Consider the following 18,898-nt stretch of genomic DNA (forward strand, 5'->3'; position numbering starts at 1 on the left):
TACATTATGTGGAATTGAAGTAGGTGTTTTTAGATTGCAATGGGCAATTAAATATGTGATTAGTGTTAAAAATTCTGCTTTTGATCCTTATCAATATTAAGTCATTTTTAAAATTTAAAATATTAACAGAGTATATTATTCTCATTAACATTATTCAAAAGAATATTATATTATACCTGATTTATTCTTAACTATTTTCAAATAAACTATGGAATAGTGACATCAACAAGATAGCCAACCTAGAGCCCCCTGGCACTTGTCCCACTGATGAAGACAAAGCAGCAAATACACAACTACATTTTGATGAAAATAACTAAAAGCAAGTACTGGAATATATCAACAGCGTGTAGAAACCGCAAATAACACAGAAATTTAGAATGACCACATAGAGAATAAGAGGAAACACCTTGCTTTTGCCACCTCATCTCCCAGTGGGGATCAGCTTGGAACCAGGAGAGACTTCTCCCTACAGGAATAAAGTAACAAGGTGACCTCAGCAGCCCCCATTTCCACCTTGGACACCTACAATCCTCACCACTGAAAGCAACTCCTATAGTACTCAGTTACTAAGCTCAGGTGAGGGAGCTACTTGGACTCCACACAGCTGTGATCACCACAGAGAAGGAGCCAATGCTGCTTGGCCTCCTATGGCCCACACTGCTACTGCACAGTGCCATCTTGGAATCACGATGACTGTTGTACTGTGCCCTGCTCTGGGGGCATGTAGCCAGAATACCCTTCCATTGGTGAGGCTTTGTCACTGTGGCTCTACCTACTCTTGGTGGACTACCCTCGTCTACCCAAGCTACTGCTACATCCTATCCAGAGGGACCCAGTTGCTGGGTAGCTGCTTCATTTGCTCCTTCCAATTGCTGCTGCACCCAGCACTTTGGGGTCTGAGCTGACTCAAAACCCTGCCTTCTGAGGAAATGTTTTCTTGGCCACCCAAGGCAATCATACACTCACCCACAGTGCTTAAGCTGAAGTGGTGTTCTCTCTCCCAGGGAATCAATGTTTTGGCCTAGCCAAGCAGGAGCACCTCCCAAGGCTGAGCTAATGGGGCATTCCACATAGCAAGGAAACAGAGAATCGACTAAGCTTGGATACCTGACCCTCCAGACCAAACAACTGTAGCATCCTGCTTCCCTATAACTGAACTAATTTTCCAGAGTCTGAACTGCTGAAGTGTACTGTCTTCCCAGGTAGTGAAATCATCCCTTCACTGCCCCTGCCCCACAGGGTCATTCTGCCACTCCTGGGTCGTCCATGATTGCATTCTGCTATTCCTGGGACCATGCCACCACTGTACCCATCTCAGAGAGCTTAGGATACTGCCATGTCATACCATCCTAGGGTCCAGAATCACCACTATGTAGTGTCTTACCCTTTGAAGCATAAGGTGACATTATGCCCTATTGGCTGTGGTACAAGGCGAGGGTGCCCACTAACACCACTTCTATTCAACGTAGTACTAGAAGTACTAGCAAAGTAATCAGACAAGAAAAAGAAAGAAAAGATATCCAAATTGTAAAGGAAGAAGCAAAATTATCTTTATTTGCCAATGATATGATCTTATATGTAGAAAACCCCAAACACTTCACCAAAAACTATTAGAATAAATGAATTCAGTAACATTGCAGAATACAAAATTAACATGCCATAATATGTGCCATTACTATACAAAATAATGACCTAGCAGAAAAATCAATAAGACAATCCCATTTATGATAGCATTGCAAAATAAAATAAAATATTTGAAAATAAATGTAACCAAGGACTTGAAAGGCCTGTACACTGAAAAATATAAAATATTGATAAAAGATATTGAAGAAGACACAAATAAATGAAAAGATATTCCATGCTCATAGGTTTGAAGAATTAATATTGTTTAAATGTCCATGCCACTCCAAGCAATATTCAGATTCAGTGCAATCCCTATAAAATCCCAATGACATAACTCACAGAAATAAAAAAGTTTTTGTGTAGAAAACCACAAAGAATTTTAAATAGCCAAAGAAATTCTGAGAATTAAAAAAAAAATTGTTGGAGGTATCACACTTCCTGATTTAAACTTAAATATTACTATTTAAGTTTATTAAGTTTGATTACTATAGTAATCAAAACAGTATGGTATTGGCATAAAAGCAAACACATAGATAAATGTAACACAATAGAGGTCCCAGAAATAAATCTAAACATACATGGTCAACTAATTTTCAACAAGGGCCCAGAGGGCTTTTAACCAATAAGACACAATGGAGATAGTCTCTTTAATAGTTGGTACTGGGGAAACAATTTCCGCATGCAAAAGAATGAAAGTGAACCCTTATCACACACCATTTTGCTTTTATGGTTTCAGCTATTATGTTTAGAATTAAGTGTAATAATTTGGGTCTAAAAGACTTAAATGTAATACCTAAAACCATAAAACTCCTAGGAGAAAACATAGTGAAAAACTTCTTGAAATTGGTTTTGGTGATGATTTCTTATATAAAACATCAAAAACTGAGGCTACAAAAGCACAAATAAATAAATGGAACTACATCAAATTAAAAAGCTTCAGCACAGCAAAGGAAAAAAAGGCAACCTATGAGTTAGAAAAAAAATTACAAATCACAAATTTGGTAAAGGATTAATCCTCAAAATTTATAAAGAATGCATACAATGAAACAAAAAGAAAACATATAACCTAATTTAAAAATGGGCAAATAACTCCAATAGATATATTTATCCAAAGGAATAAAAATAGCCAAAAGCTATATCAAAAGGTGCTCAGCATCATCAATCATTAAGGAAATACAAATAAAAGGTATTATGAAATATTACTTTATATCCATTAGGTTAACTACTATGAAAAAGACAACAGATAACAAGTGTTGGTGAAGGTGTGGACAAAAGGGAACCTTTGTACATTGTTGGCAGGAGCATGGGTTGGTGCAGTCATTATGGAAAACAGTATGGAGGCTCTCAGATAAATTAAAAAGAATTACCATATAATTCAGCAATCCCTCTTCTGGGTATGTATTCAAAGGAAATAAAATTACCACCTACTAAAAATATCTGTACTCTAATGTTTATTGCAGCATTATTCACAACATCCAAGATATGGAAACAACCTAGGTGTCTGTCAACAGATGACTGCATATTAAAAAAAAAACAAAAAAAAAAAAACTGTGGTACAGTAGGCCCCCTTAGTAATGGGGGATACATTCCAAGACCCTCAGTAGATGCCAAACCAGAATCAGATTGTTTTTAACCAGAATATGTTTCTTTTCATGTCTTATATGCACAAATTCAATGCCTTTCCCATCTTAACAAAGCCCTGAGGCTATAACCTTTTTGGTTTAAGGTGTGACAATAAAACTAGCACCTTTTTTTCCTTCTTCCCAATTTTACGCATAGACATTTTGTTCTTAAAATACATCTTATAACCTCAGCATATAATTTTTTTTCTTTCTTATTGATAACTTTTCCCTTTTCCCTTAAAGAAAGGACTTTATGGCTTCTCTTTGGCATATTCAAATTGCCAGTATTAGTATTCTTGCACTTTGGGGCTATTATTAAGTAAAATAAAGATTACTTGAACACAAGCACTATGATATAGCAACCTCTAGCTGATAACGGATAGAGGTTATCAGATAGAGGTGGCTGCTAAGTGACTAATGAGTGGTAGTGAATACAGTCTGGATACACTGGACAAAAGACTGATTCATGTCCCGGGTGAAAAGAAGATAGGCAGTATGAAACTTCATCATGCTACCAAGAAAGACATGCAATTTAAAATTAAGAATTTTTTATTTGGAGAATTTTCTATTTATCATTTTCAGACCATGGTTGACCACACGTAACTGAAACTGTGGAAAAACTATTAATAAGTAAGGACTGCTGCAATGGAATATTATTGAACACAATGGAATATTATTCAGCCTTAAGAAAGGAGGAGATCCTGCCATTTGCCACATGTATGTAGTTGGAGGACATTATACTAAGTAAAGTACGCCAGACACAAAAAGTATCACATGGCTTCACTCACATGTTGAATCAAAAAAAAGGGGGGAAGGGCATACGGAGAGAATAACACAGTGTTTACCAGGGGCAGGTCATCAGGGAGAAAATGGGAGATGTAAGTCAAATTATGCAATGTAGCAGATACGTAGTATCAATATGTCTAAAGATCTAATATACAACATGAGGACTATAGTTAATAATAGTGTATTATACCCAGAATTGTCACTAAATGAGTAGATTATATCTGCTTTTATCATGGGATGGAAAAAAGAGTAACTATATGAGATGAAGGATGCAATAATTTATTTCACAGTAATAACTATTTTAACTATTTTTATATATATATACATATAGATAGATAGATATACATATAGATAGATAGATAGATAGATAGATAGATAGATATGGAAGTTTGGATATTTGTCCCCACTCAAATCTCATGTAGAATTGTAAGTCCTAATGCTGGATCTGGGGCCTGATGGGAGATGTTTAGGTCATGGGGCGAATCTCCCATGGCTTGATCCTGACTTCATGAGAGTGAGTTGTGCAAGATCTGGTAATTTAAAAGTGCATAGCATTTCCCCTCCCCATTTGTCTCTCTCTCTCTGTCACTCCTGTTTTTGCCATGTGAAGTACCTGCTCCTCCATAACCTTCTGTCATGACTTTAAGCTTCCTGAGACCTCCCTAGAAACTGAGCAGATGCCAGCACTATGCTTCCTGCAAAGACTGCAGAACCATGAGTCAATTAAACCTGTTTTCTTTATAAATTACCTAGACTCAGGGACTTGTTTATAGCAATCCAAGAATGGCTTAATACAGAAAATTGGTACTTAGGAGTGGGGCATTGCTATGATGATACCTGAAAATACGGAAGTAAATTAGGAACTGTGTAATGGGGAGAGTTTGGAGGAGTTTAGAGGGCTCTAAAGAAGACAGAAAGATGTGGTAAAGTTTGGAACTGATAGAAGCAGAAGACAACCACATGCCTAAGCAGATAGGGAAGAATCCCCAGAAAAACTCCAACCTGCCCAGGTCATTGTGCACAGGGGGCTTGCCTAACCATGCCCATGATGAAAAATCTCATCCTTTAACTCATGTGCAGGAAGGGAAATACATCAGTGTGGAGTGACTCAGACTAAAGAATCAACTGTGCACTGGAAGAAATGGGTGGAGCAACCAGGAATTTGTGCCTTCTGCTGGCAAGGAGTCTAGCCTCTTCAGCTTATGTGTGGGAACCCTGGTATACAATTGTGAGGTGAGAGCCTGTTTTCAGGACCCATCTCTTTTCTGAGAGCTTTCCTTTAGCTTAATAAATTCTACCCTCCTCATCCTTCAATGTGTCCACATGCCTAATTTTTTTCCTGGTCATGAGACAAGAACCCAGATTTAGCTGAACTAAGAAGCAAAAAATTCTGCATCAGAACTTCTTAAGAGACTGGTTAAATGGTTTTACCAAAATGCTGATAGTGATGCAGACAGTGAGGTCCAAGCTGATGAGGTATCAGATGGAATGAGGAACTCACTGGCAACTGGAACAAAGGTTATGCATGTTATACCAATAGAGCTTGGCTGCATTCTGTTCATGCCCTAGGAATCTGTGCAGGTTTGAACTTGAGAGTAATACTTTAGGATATCTGGCAGAAGAAATTTCTAAGTGGCAAAACATTCAAGATGTGACCTGGCTGCTTCAAAAAGCCTACACTGAGATCAAAGAAGGATCAAATAAATGACTTAAAGTTGGAAATTATATTTAAAAAGGAAGCAGAGCCTAAAAGTTTGGGAAATTTGCAGCCTGGCCATGTGGCAGAGAAAGAAAAAGCTTTTCTGAGAGAGGAATTTAAGCAGGCTGTGGAGCAACAACTTACTAGAGATATATGCATAAGTAAAAGGGAGTCAAGTACTAATATCCAAGACAATTGAAGGCATTTCAGAGACCTTTGAGGAAGCCCCTCCCATCACAGGCCCTGAGGCCTAGGAGGACTGAATGGGTTCATTAGCCAGGCCAAAGTCCCTGCTGCCCTATACAGCCTAGGGACACTGCTCCTCACATCCAGGCTATTCCAGCTTCAGCTAGGGCTCAAACAGACCCAGGTACAGTTTGGGCTGCCGCTTTGGAGAATGCAAGCCATAAACCTTGGTGGCTTCCACATAGCCTTAAGCCTGTAAGTATGCAGAATGTGAGAGTGAAGAACACTTAGCAGCCTGCACCTAGATTTCAGAGGATGTATGAGAAAGTCTGGGTGTCCAGTCTGAAGCCTGCTCCAGAGGAAGAGCCCTCACAGAGAATCTCTACTTGGGCAGTGCCAAGGGAAAATGTAGAATTGAGGGCCCCAGATAGTATCCCCAGTGGGGCACTGCCTAGTAGAGCTATGAAAAATGGGCCACTATCTTCCAGATCCCAGAAGGGTAGAAGCACCAGCAGTTTGCACCCTGTGCATGGAAAAGCCTCAGGCACTCGATAGCCTATGAGAGCTGCTATGGGGAATGAATCCACAAAGCCACAGGGGCAGAACTGCCCAAGGCCTTAGGAGCCCACCCCAGCACCAGTGTGCCCTGAATGTGGGATATGACATCAATGGAGCTTTAAGATTTAATGACTGCCCTGCTCTGTTTCAAACTTTCATGAGACCTGTAGCCCCTTTCTTTTGACCACTTTCTCTTTTGGACTAGAAATGTTAACTTAATGCCGATATGCTTATACCTCCATTGTATTTTGGAAGTAACTAATTTGTTTTTAATTTTACAGGCTCATAAGTGCAAGGGACTTGTCTCAGATGAGACTTTGGACTTTGGAATTTCGAGTTAATGAGAGAATGAGTTAAGACTTTGGGGGACTCTTGGGAGGGCATGATTGTATTTTGCAAAGTGAGAAGTGCATGAGATTTGGGAGAGGCCAGGGGCAGAATGATATAGTTTGGATATTTGTAACTGTGCAAATCTCATGTTGAATTGTAATCCCCAAGGCTGGAGGTGGGGCCTTGCTGGAGATGTTTGGGTCATGTGGGCATATCCCTTACAGCTTGGTGCTGACTTCATGATAGTCGGTGAGTTTGCACAAGATCTGGTTGTTAAAAGTGTATAGCACCTTTCCACCAATTCTCTCTCTCTCTCTCTTTTTTCTGTCTCACTTGCTCCTTCTTTTACCACATCAAGTGCCTCCTGCCACTTGCTTGCTCCTTTTACCACATCAAGTGCCTGCTGCCCCTTTGCCTTCTACCATGATTGGGACTTTGTAAACTTGCTGAAGCCCCTCTAGAAGCTGAGCAGATGCCAGCACCACGCTTCCTGCAAAGCCTGTAAAACCTTGAGCCAATTAAACATCTTTTCTTTATAAATTACCCAGTCTCAGGTATTTCTTTAGTAATGCAAATGGCCCTGACATTATACTGTATACCTTTAATACACACAATAAAAATGCATTTTTTTAAAAAAAGAAAACGTTTGTTTGTGTTAGAAATGTAACAGTCTTTTACTGTCCCATGTCTGCTTATGTGTCACTTTTTTTGTTGTTGTTTTCTTTTTTTATTTTTTTTGTTTTTTTTCCCCGACAAGGTCACCTAGGCTGGAGTGCAGTGGACCAATCACGGCTCATTGCTACCTCTGCCTCCCAGACTCAAGTGATCCTTCCACCTTATCCTCTTGAGGAGCTGGGACCATAGGCATGCACCACCATGCCTGGATAGTTTTTGTATTTTTTGTAGTGATGGGGTTTCGCCATGTTGCCCATATTGGTTTCAAACACTTGAGCTAACATGATATGCCACCTAGGCCTCCCAAGATGCTGAGATTACAGGCGTGAGCCACCGTGCCCAGCCATCGTTTTCTTTATGTGGAAGATTAAGTGGCAAAGAGCACTGCAGTTAAAGTATCCTATGAAATGGTTGTCTTAACATGTATCTCATAATTAATTACACTTTGTTTTTTCCACATAGTCAAGGATAATGCCTTTGATCTAATTATCACACTTGTTTTAATAATAGATATAATGCAGTTCTTAATTTACTTTATTAAGTTTCTATACTTAATATAGAAAATAGGTTGTTATTTTAAATTTTCTATACTTGAAACACACACAAACAGAATAGTGAAAAAATTAGAAGGGACTTGTGAAATCCATCTCTCAGAGTATTTAGCTGTTACAGCAATTTTTAATCATGTAGCTACAATCTTGCTTCATCTTTTTGCAAACATTTGATAAAAAAAGTGAATTAACATAATAATTCCAATGATATTTAATATACATACATTATGAAAATAAGTTTATGATTACTTTCATGATAAAAATTCATGGGTTGTTTGTTTAGTTTCAGATCTTAATGCCAGATATAGTTTAAAGAAAATTTTTCTGGGATGTATCCATATGTAGAAGGGGCAAGCCTCTATCGGAAGGAAATTGCCTATAAAGTTAAAGAATTCCTCATTCAATCTTGCTCTTCTATGCATGCTCTTCTATGGCATGCTTATTAATATTTAAGCCAAACTCAGAATCCAGGACAGAAACAAAATAAAATCTGTTGATTAGATATCTATTTTAAGGTGAGGCTAAAGATTATTTTATCAACTGTCATTTAACTATCTTTAGTTCATCTTATAAAATAATTTAATCAGAGTAATCATTCACCAAATAAGTTTACACCCAAGATTATATATTTACAGGGAGAAGGATTTTTATGGTGCTAGAATTCAGAATTCCTGAGAAAATATAAGTTATTGTACTAGAGATACAATAAAAATGAGAAAGACTATTGACTAGACATCTGACAAATGTGCATATGTCTTAACAAAAGGAATGTAAGTGCTAAAATATTATTTTGCTATTATTGTGGACCCACAAAGAGGTGATCTCTAATTTGCCAAGCATGCCATAATATACCTACTCACATAATAATAATTAGCAAGTTTAGTAAATCCCTATTTCTAGCAGAAAGTTGTATGTCTCAACAACAAGGATAGCACAAATTGTTTTTAAAGTTACCTTCAGGAAAAATAAGATTTACGAGAACCAGAAGGTCAGGATCTTTGCATTTAGATCCACTTCACAACATGCTTCATCAGGAGAGGATCATTTATCTTGAAAGACACATCCCATAAAGGCCATGGTGTGAGGGAAAATGAAGCCATTAGATTTTTGGAATTTAAGTTTTATAGCTGCAGTTTCAATAACACTACCAGAGTTGAATAGGACCCAAGTGTCATATTGAAGAGTCAGCATAAATGACTAATTCCATGTGGTGAGAAAGCTGATGGGCTTCTTACACCGAGCTATCTGAGGAGAGAGGAACCAGTCAACTATAGAGGATTGCTTCATTGTACAACTAGGGAAGTTAAGCATCTAAAGGACTAAGCACACAGCAACATTTTAAAAGAAATAATATTGTGTGTGAAATTCAGCAGTATTAACTATTGATATTAGTGTCAACTGAAATGAGTCCATGAATGAGACAAGATTTGCAATTAGAAAGGTCCTAAGGATACAATTGGGTAATGCAAATAATGTCAGATTGGGTAAGTTAAACTTGAAATCGTTGCCATGCCCCTCTGAGTCTCTGCAACGACTCTGTTTATCACAGTCTCCAACCATCTCCTCAGAAGTATACAACACTCATAGGGAAATCTAGTGATAGGCTAAGCAAAAGAAATACAAATTCTACTTTTTATCACTGTAGGGTACTAGATAATTTCTGATAACTCATGCTGTTTCTATTTTTCTAGATAATCATGGTCAAACAGAGATATAACCACCTCTGTATTTGGAAATGAAAAACAACCACCAACACAATAAACAAAATCTCTTTTGAGGGAAATCCCTTTTTCTATAGCTTTCATTAAGGGAAGGATGTTGCGAAGACCTAGTACACTTAAGAGAATAAATCTCAACTTGTAGCTTGACAAAGACAAATGTTCCCTACTTGTTCTGGAACAGGTAAAAGAAATTCCAATGTTATGTTTACTGATTCTGCGCTTCGCTTCCTTGAAAAGAAAAGAAAAGAAAGGAAAGGAAAGGAAAGGAAAAGAAAAGAAAAGAAAAGAAAAAACCTTAGTGGGAAGTTAAGAGCTGTTTGATTAACTGCTGAGCTAAACCGGAGGGAGCATACTCAGGAGTCTCTCTCTGGGAGGCTCCTCTAACTTGCTGTTCTCCTGCTATGCTTGCACATACTGGCTAATGTCAATTAATCACATAAAGTAGAGACCATGGATTTTGTATAATTTCCCCCCTTTCTCATAAAGGGAACGAATTGTTCCAGACAGAAGGAGACAACATTGCACAGGCAATTCAGCTGAATTGTAACCTGGGGTGGACTTAGTGCTGTCAAGGGGGAAGTTTGGGTTGATGGTTCTTCTGAGCTGCACAGCTCAGTGGTTTTTCTGTTTATAATGCCAGCTTTTTCTTACGCACTGCATTGTATTAGGGACTTCAATACAGAAGGAATATGGGGATCGATTTAATAGAAACTCTGTTGGGAAATAGAAAAATGTTCAACCTCCCTAACTAACTTTCTGCATTAACTTTTTGCATAATTCTCCTCTTTTAGTTTGCCATTTGTAAGACTGAAATTAAAAGAGGAAGTATAATATTAGCAAACCAGTCCGTTAAAACATGCAAAGACAGTTCTACTAACCTGATTTTAAAAACCCACTAGCTGCTTTTAAAAGCATAAATTCTAATGATCAACTATCACAGAGTAGCAGTCAGGGTTTTAGAGTTCAGCAGTTGCAAATGAACATGAGACAATATTTGTGGTCAAATAAACATGGATATAAAGCCAAGGACATACAACTCTAGGCTTTCAGAAAAGACAATTCTCAAGTAACTTAATAGCAATATAAGAACATATTCTAAATAGAGTTCTTTGTAACAGTGTCAAGCATACGTGCTGAAAGCCACAGCAATCAGCCTCAATGTGATACTCTTTCTCACTACCCACTGGTGTTTCGGAAACTGCTTGAAAATCAAATCTTTAAATATATAAACCAAACCACATCTAAAATTATTGCCAGACACATGTTTAAAATAAGCTGAACATTTTCCCCCCAAAAGCAAGTTAATTGTATTTTTCTATGTCGGATAGATATTTTGGATCAAATAAGAAATAAAAGCAATACTTTGACAAAATGTTATAAGTGCTATTTTACGTAATTAAACCCAGAATCGAAGTGCAAAATCTATCATGACTGAAATTAAAGTCTTAATGTTTTAAATGATAGCAATGACTGCCATCCCTAGCAGACAATACAGAAATGTCATACAAAAGGAGAAAAAACAGGTCCCAGCATCAGAATCCAAATTGAAAGTAATTTTCTTGCTATAAAATTGAATGGTTTATATTTACATTATTAATGACAAGAAAAAATAAATCAAAATATAGAAAATATGCTTGCCTCAATATTGCCGCCAATGCTAGTGATTTATATTGTATTTATTTACATAAATGATTAAAATATATTTGAAAATTTGTTTTTATAAATTGGCAATTTATGATTACGTTTATTTATGGAGTACAATGTCATGTTACGTTTTATGAATATTATATAGAATAATTAAATGAAGTTAGTTAACATATTTATCACTTCAAATATTAACTTTTTTGTGGTGAGAACATGTGAAATTTACTCAGCATTATTAGAAATGTACAATACTCTGTTCTTAACTATATTCACCATACTATGCAATAGAAAATCTGAAAAAAAATTTTCTCTTATGTAATTGAGATTTTGTACCCATTGATCATCATCTTTTCATTCCCCTCATACTCACTAACTCTCTAATAACCATTCTACTCCATGCTTCTGTGAGTTTGATGTTTTCATGTTTCATAAATAAATGAGAAAATGTGGTACTGTATTTGTCTTCCTTTGCCTGGTTTATTTTACTTACAATAATGTTCTACAGTTATTTTCATATGGTAGCAAATGACAAAATTTCTTTCTTCTTTAAGGCTGAAGAGTATTCCATTGTGGACATATAGTATATTTTCTTTTTTTAATAAAATGTGTTTATTTTTAATTTTTTTAAATTTCAGATTCAGGGGGTAGATGTGCAGGTTTGTTACATAGATATCTAGCATAATGGTGAGATTTGGGCTTTTAGTACACAAATCATCCAAATAGTAAATATTGTACCTAATAGGTATTTCTTTAACCCTCTCTTGCTTCCCAACCAACACCTACTGGAGTCTCCATTGTCTATTATTTTCATCTTTACGTCCATGTGTACATATTGTTTAGCTCTTACTTATAAGAAAGAACATGCAGTATTTGATTTTCTGTTTTTCAGTTATTTCACATGGAATAATAGCCTCCAGCTTCATCCATGTTACTGCAAAGGACATGATTTCCTGTTTTCTTTTATGGCTGGATGGTATTCCACAGTGTATATATACCACATTTTCTTTATCCAGTAATCCAAAGATGAACACTTGGGATAATTTCATGACTTTGCTATTGTTAATAGTGCTGTGATAAACATACAAATGCAGGTGTCTTTTCAAATGATTTCTTTTCCTTTGGGTAGATGCCCAGTAGTGGGATTGCTGGATCAAATGGTGATTCTATTTTTAGTTCTTTGAGAAATCTCCATGCTGTTTTCTATAGGGGTTGTACTAATTTACATTCCCACCAACAGTGAATAAGCATACCCTTTTCTCTGCACCCCTGTCAACATCTGTGGCTTTTGACTATTTCATAATAGCTGTTCTGACTGGTATAAGATACCTTGTTGTAGTTTTGATTTGCATTTCTCTAATGATTAGTGATGTTGTATATTTTTTCATGTTTGTTGGCCATTTGCATATCTTCTTTTGAGAAAGGTCCGTTCATGTCCTTTGCTCGCTTTTGAATGGAATTATTTGGTTTTGTCTTGTTGAATCATTTGAGTTCACTGTAGATTCTGGAGATTAGTGCTTTGCCAAAGGCACAATTTACAAATATTTTCCCCCATTCTGTAGGCTGCCTGTTTACTGTTGATTATTTCCTTTACTATGCAGAAATTTTTGGTTTAATAAAAACCCATTTGTCTATTTTTGCTTTTGTTGCATTTGCTTTAGGGGTCTTAGTCACAAACTCCTTCCCTAGGCCAATGTCCAGAAGAGTTTTCCCCAAATTTTCTTCTGGGCTTTATATCAGGGCTTACACTGAAGTCTTTAATTCATCTTGAGTTAACTTTTATATATGGCAAGGGATAGGGCTCTAGTTTCATTCAGAGGTGTATGGCTAGCCAATTTTCCTTGCACCATTTATTGAGTAATGTGTTCTTTATCCATTGTTTATTTTTGTCAACTTTGTCAAAGATCAGTTGGTGGTAGGTATGTGACTTTATTTCTGGGTTCCCTATTCTATTTCATTGACCTATATGTCTAGTCTTCTACCAGTGCCACGCTTTTTGAGTTGCTATAGTCTTGGGAGTACAATCTAAAGCTAGGTAATGTGATACCTCTGGCTTTCTTCTTTTGGCTTATGATTGCTGTGTGTTTTGAGTATCTTTTGTGGTTCCATATGAACTTTAACATTTTTTTTAATTCTGTGAAGAATTACCTTGGTAACTTGATAGGGATTGTGTTGAGTCTGTAGATTGCTTTGGGCAGTATGTTCATTTTAATAATATTGATTCTTCCAATCCATGAGCATAGGATGTTTTTCCATTTGTTTATGTCATCTGTGTTTTTTTCATCAGTCTTTTGTAGTTCTAGTTAGTTGGCTCACAATTCTGCCAGCTGTTACAGAAAGCATAGCACCAGCATCTGATTGCCTTCGGGTGAGGTCTCAGGGAGCTTTTACTCATGGTGGATGCAAAGAAGGAGCAGGCATGTTACATGATGAGAGAGGTAACAAGAGAGTGAAAGAGAAAGAGACAGAAGGGGAAGTGCCACACTCTTAAACAATCAGATTTCACGTGAACTACAGAGAAAGAACTCATTCATTACCAGGATGATGGTGCTAAGCCATCCATGAGGAATCCATCCCCATTATCCAATTACTTCCCACCAGGACCCACCACCAGCATTGCAAATCAGATTTCAACATGATATTTGGAGTAGAAAATATCCAAACCATATCAATTGTCTTTTTGATATGCTTTTGGATGCACGTTGCAAGTATTTTGTTGAAGTTTTTTTGCCTATGCTAACCAGGGATATTGGCCTATAGTTTTGCTTTTTGGTTGTATGTTTTCCTGATTCTAGTAACATGATGATACTAGTTTCATAAACTGAGTTAGGGAGGAATCCCTCCTCATCTTTTTTTTTTGGAACAGTATCAGTAAGATTGTGATATTGTTTGGCTGTGTGTCCCCATCCAAATCTCATGTTAAATTTTAATTCCCAGTGTTGGGGGAGGGACCTAATGGGAGGTGACTGCATCATGGGGTAGATTTTCCTTTGCTGTTTTCATGATAATGAGTGAGTTTTCATGAGATCTGAGTTTAAAAGTGTGTGGCACTTCCCCCACCTGCTCTCTCATCAAAATGTGAAGATGTTCTTGCTTCCCCTTTGTCCCATTTCTGATTGTCCTTATTTGAATCGTTTATCGTTTTTCCTTAATCTCACTACCAACCTATAGATTTTGTTTATCCTTTAGAGAACCAACTTTTCATTTTGTTGCTCTTTGTATCATTTTTGTGTTTTCAAACTCATTTAGTTCCGTTCTTATCTTTGTTATTTCTTCTGCCACCCTTGGGTTTTTTTTTTTTTTCTTGTTTTTCTAGTTCTTTGATTTAAAATGTTAGAATGTTAGAATGAGATAAATTTGTCTCTTTAATGTTAGGCACTTAATGTTATACACTTTCCTCTTAGAACTGCTAAAGGTTTTAATATATTGTGTTTGTATTTTCACTAATTTCAAATTTTTTGTTATTTTTGTCTTAATTTTGTTGTTTACCCAAAAATCATACAGCAGCAAGGTGTTTTGTCTCATGCATTTGTGTAGTTTTGACAGTTACTTTTCTAATTTTATTCTACCGTGGTCCAAGAAGATACTTGATAAAATTTTTATTTTTTTAATTTAATAAGACTCAATTTATGTCCAACCATGTGGTCTATTTTGGAGAATGTTCTATGTACAGATAAGAACATTGTATATTATGTGTTTGTTGGGTAGAATGTTCTGTAAATGTCTATTAGGTGCCTGTAGCCTAGAATCCAGTTTAAAGTTTTTTTGCTGATTTTCGGCCTCAATAATCTGTCTAGTGCTGTAAGTGGTATATTGAAGTTCTCAACCATTACTCTATTGCTATCTCTTTCCTTAGGACCAGCAGTATTTGTTTTATGAATCTGGGTGCTACAATGTTGGGTTCATATATATTTGAAATAGTTATATCTTCTTGTTAAATTGAAACATCATTATTTTATGACCTTGTCTTTTTTTAGGTTTCTTGGTTTAAAGTATATTTTATCTGATATACACATAGCTACTCCTGTTCAATTTTGCTTTCCATTTGTATTAAATATCTTTTCTCGCTTTTTTTTTTTTTTTAGTCTGTGGGCATCTTTCCCCATTAGGTGGGTCTTTTGTAGGCAGCTAATTGTTGGAACTTGCTTTGTTATCCAATTTGCCAGTTCATGTCTTTTCCATGGAGCATTTAGGCCTTTTACATTCAAGGTTAGTATTGATATGTGAGGTTCCATTCCTGTCATAATGGTGTTAGCTCGTTGCTTTGCAGTCTCAATTGCAGAACTGCTTTATAGATTTGTGAGCATTGTACTTATATGTGCTTTTATGATGGCAAGTATCATTCTTTATTTGCATGTTTAAAAATCCTTTGAGTATTCCTTTTTCTTTTTTTTTATGGGAAACTGCTCTTTATTTAGACCTTTGGGACAAAATTAACTTTGGTCACATATTAGTTAAAAAAAATCCAGTTTTACATATTTCTAAATAGATAGAACTAAATGATCAGAGAAATATTTTCTTCTGTAAAAACTGGCCAAATTTTAGCAAAAATCTAACGTACGATATAATCCAAATTATAAAAAGACTACTTAGGATCATAATATTCCAAATGTATGACAGTTATAACTCCATCTTAACAAGTGTGAAAAGTACTTGCTCTCATGTTGCTTTGGTCCAAAAGAGTAGAGCTAACTCAGTAACAGGAAACTAAGTACCCAATCTTTTGCCAAAATTAATTTAGATTGTGACTGGCAGCAGAAATATCCATGATGAACAGCTCTACTATAACAAAGAATAATTAAATAATACTTTCCGTGAACATATCACAGTATCAAATACATTTTTATAAGAGAAAAATATGAAGGAAATGATAAAATAGCTATCACAAACAAAAAGAAGCATTTCCCCCATAAGGTGAATTAGAGGGTTGATGATGCTAACATGAAAAGAAGTTGAGTACTCTATTTATTTCTTATTTACAACCCTTACTTATTTCTTATTTACAACTCTTACTCTGTACAAAACTGGTTATAGTCATGCCCATAAAAGTGTAACCCATGGCATTTGAAAGCAAACACTCTTTGTAATTATTTAAAAGGGCCTTTTTAAAAATTATAATACAAAGGTCTGTGCTCTATAAGCAGTCCTCCACTGTGCATTATAACAATAAGGCTTACTTTTAATACAAAGACTAAGCGTTTGGGAGTTATGAACCACTGGATTTCACAAACATCATTTTATAATTGCTTTTTGCATCTTTTTTGTTTTTGGGATCCTCCATTTCATCAGGGTGCTCAGCAGCTTGGAGTTCTTCCGCAGATTGTTCTTTCTCTGACTCTGAATCGCTTTCAGAATCATCTAGACTTTCAGGATCAGGTGAATCATCATCGTTGTCATCATCATCTCCAGCCACATCACCTTCTCCATCATGATCTTCTACCTTATTGAAGCCAAGTCCACAATGTCGCCGATATCTTCCTGATAATTTACCATCCATACTTTGCTGATATTGAGTCTCCAGTTCTTCATTAATTTTCTTGTCTTCTTCCCCTGTTCAGGAGTGAGATGTTGATTTGCAATCTCCTATAATAAGACGACCAGTATGTTTTTTCTTTCCTACACCCATAAGTCTCAAGAACTTTTGTTTTTTCTCTTCATTACCCAAGTCTGCTGCCTCCCAATTGCTAGATCCCAGATCGTCGTCTATGGAGGCTGAACACTTCACCCCATGCAGGTGAGACTCTCTGGCAGCACTCATCCTTGCGGGGGTCCCGATGAAAAATGCCAAACCCTCTCGCCGCCCTCCCCAGCCACAACACCAGCAGCTTGCAATCCTCCACCGGCCCAAGCAGTGCCACTCCAGAACGCCTGAGCATTTCTTGTAAGACCAGTCTAGTGTTGATGAATTTCCTTAGAGTTTGTTTATCTGAGAAAGGCTTTATGTCTCCATTTATGATGCTTAGTTTGGTCACTTTTGCTTATCAAGCTTAATTTGGTAATTTTACAAAATCCTATATTTCTTGAAGGCTTTGTTCATTTTTTGAAACTCTTATTTATTTTTCTGTAACTGGATAAATTAAAAAACCAACCTTCAAGCTCTGAAATTTTTTCTTCTCCTTGATGTACTATACTATTAAAATTTTCAACTATATTTTGAACTTCCTTCAGTAAATTTTTCAGTTCCAGAATCCATTTAAATTTATAGACATATATATATATATATTCTTTTTTTATATCCTGGATTTTCTAATTGCTTTGTGTTGGTTTTCAATTTTTCTTGGTTCTCACTGTTTTTACAATCCATATTTTGAATCTTTCTTACAATCCATATATTGAATCTTTGTCATGTTATAATTTTCATTTTGGTTAGGAATAATTGCTAAAAAGCTAGTGTTATCCTTTGAGGGTGTTGGAACACCTGCCTCTTTGCACAGCCAGAGTTTTCATGCTGATTTTTTTCGATGTAAAACATTCATCTTATGGCTGCTGCTCAAATGATTGCAAAGCAGAATCTCTTTCCCCAACCCAAAATAAACAACTCTGTGGCTGGTTTGAGCTCCCCTGCAGGAATGTTGCCACTCTTCCCAGAGGGGAGAAAATGAGCTCCACCCTTCATGCAAGCCCAGGCCAGTCAACACACTTTCAGTGGGGAAACAGCTGCTCCAATAGTGCTAAAAAGGCTGTCTCCAAGTACACTTGCACCAACTTTCAGGGGGAGAAGCCATGGCTGCATCTCCAGTAGTGAATTGGGGGTAGCAGAAGCTCCACATCCATTCCCAGCCACTGTTTCCACCTGTCTGTTGAGGTGGAACAGCACTTCCCCTCTTCACAGACGAGCACCATGCCCACATCTCCACTGGAAGGTACACAGCCACTTTCTGGTCACAAGCAAGAGGCTGCCGAGCAGTAGAGAGTGTGTGATCTGGTTTCCTTTGCTTGCAGAGGCTCTTTGGTGGACTTCAATTTTCCTTCCCCTAGAGGCAATCTGTGCTGAGGGCTAGATCTCTGGGGATCCCACAGTTCCACAGAGTCCCACTGGTCCCTGTGGTTGCCACATTTCAGAGCAGATTCTATGGAATGTTTGCAGGGTATCTAGTGATGTGGAGAAACAGTGCTAAGGTTCTCTGGGCAGGATAGTGGCTCACAATGGGTGCACAACCAGTATGGTGCTCATTGCTTCAGCTTGGGTTTGAGTGGAAAGCCAGCAAACCCACATGAGCTGGTTTCCAGGCGCTCTGCTCTCCAGAAGTTCCCAAACATCTGCCAACAGCAGTGCCTGGGCTTGCAAAGGCAGAGTAGCTCTCCAAAAATTCATTAGTTAACAGCCTGACACAGGGATGAGGGAGAAAATAATCACTCTTGCCTACCTTTTCTATGGAGTTCCAAAGTTCCTTGGGGGTCAGTCTCTACCAAGCTCTTTGCTGCCTTCTTTTTCTGTACCCCCAGTTTCTTCCCATGACTTTTTCAATAGGTTTTGGCACTCTTCCCTCAGTATTCCACTCAGGC

General features: G+C 37.1%; 1 protein-coding gene across 1 annotated transcript; it reads right to left on the minus strand.

Moving 5' to 3' along the window:
* Window positions 1–16,394: 16,394 nt before the first annotated feature.
* On the minus strand, window positions 16,395–17,187 carry LOC129012917 (small acidic protein-like). Its single transcript, XM_063651297.1, has one exon. The coding sequence runs from the start codon at window positions 16,887–16,889 to the stop codon at window positions 16,599–16,601; it is 291 nt and encodes a 96-aa protein (XP_063507367.1). The 5' UTR covers window positions 16,890–17,187; the 3' UTR covers window positions 16,395–16,598.
* Window positions 17,188–18,898: the final 1,711 nt, after the last annotated feature.

The sequence above is a fragment of the Pongo pygmaeus genome, chromosome 15, assembly GCF_028885625.2.
Source record: "Pongo pygmaeus isolate AG05252 chromosome 15, NHGRI_mPonPyg2-v2.0_pri, whole genome shotgun sequence".
Lineage (NCBI taxonomy): Eukaryota > Metazoa > Chordata > Mammalia > Primates > Hominidae > Pongo > Pongo pygmaeus.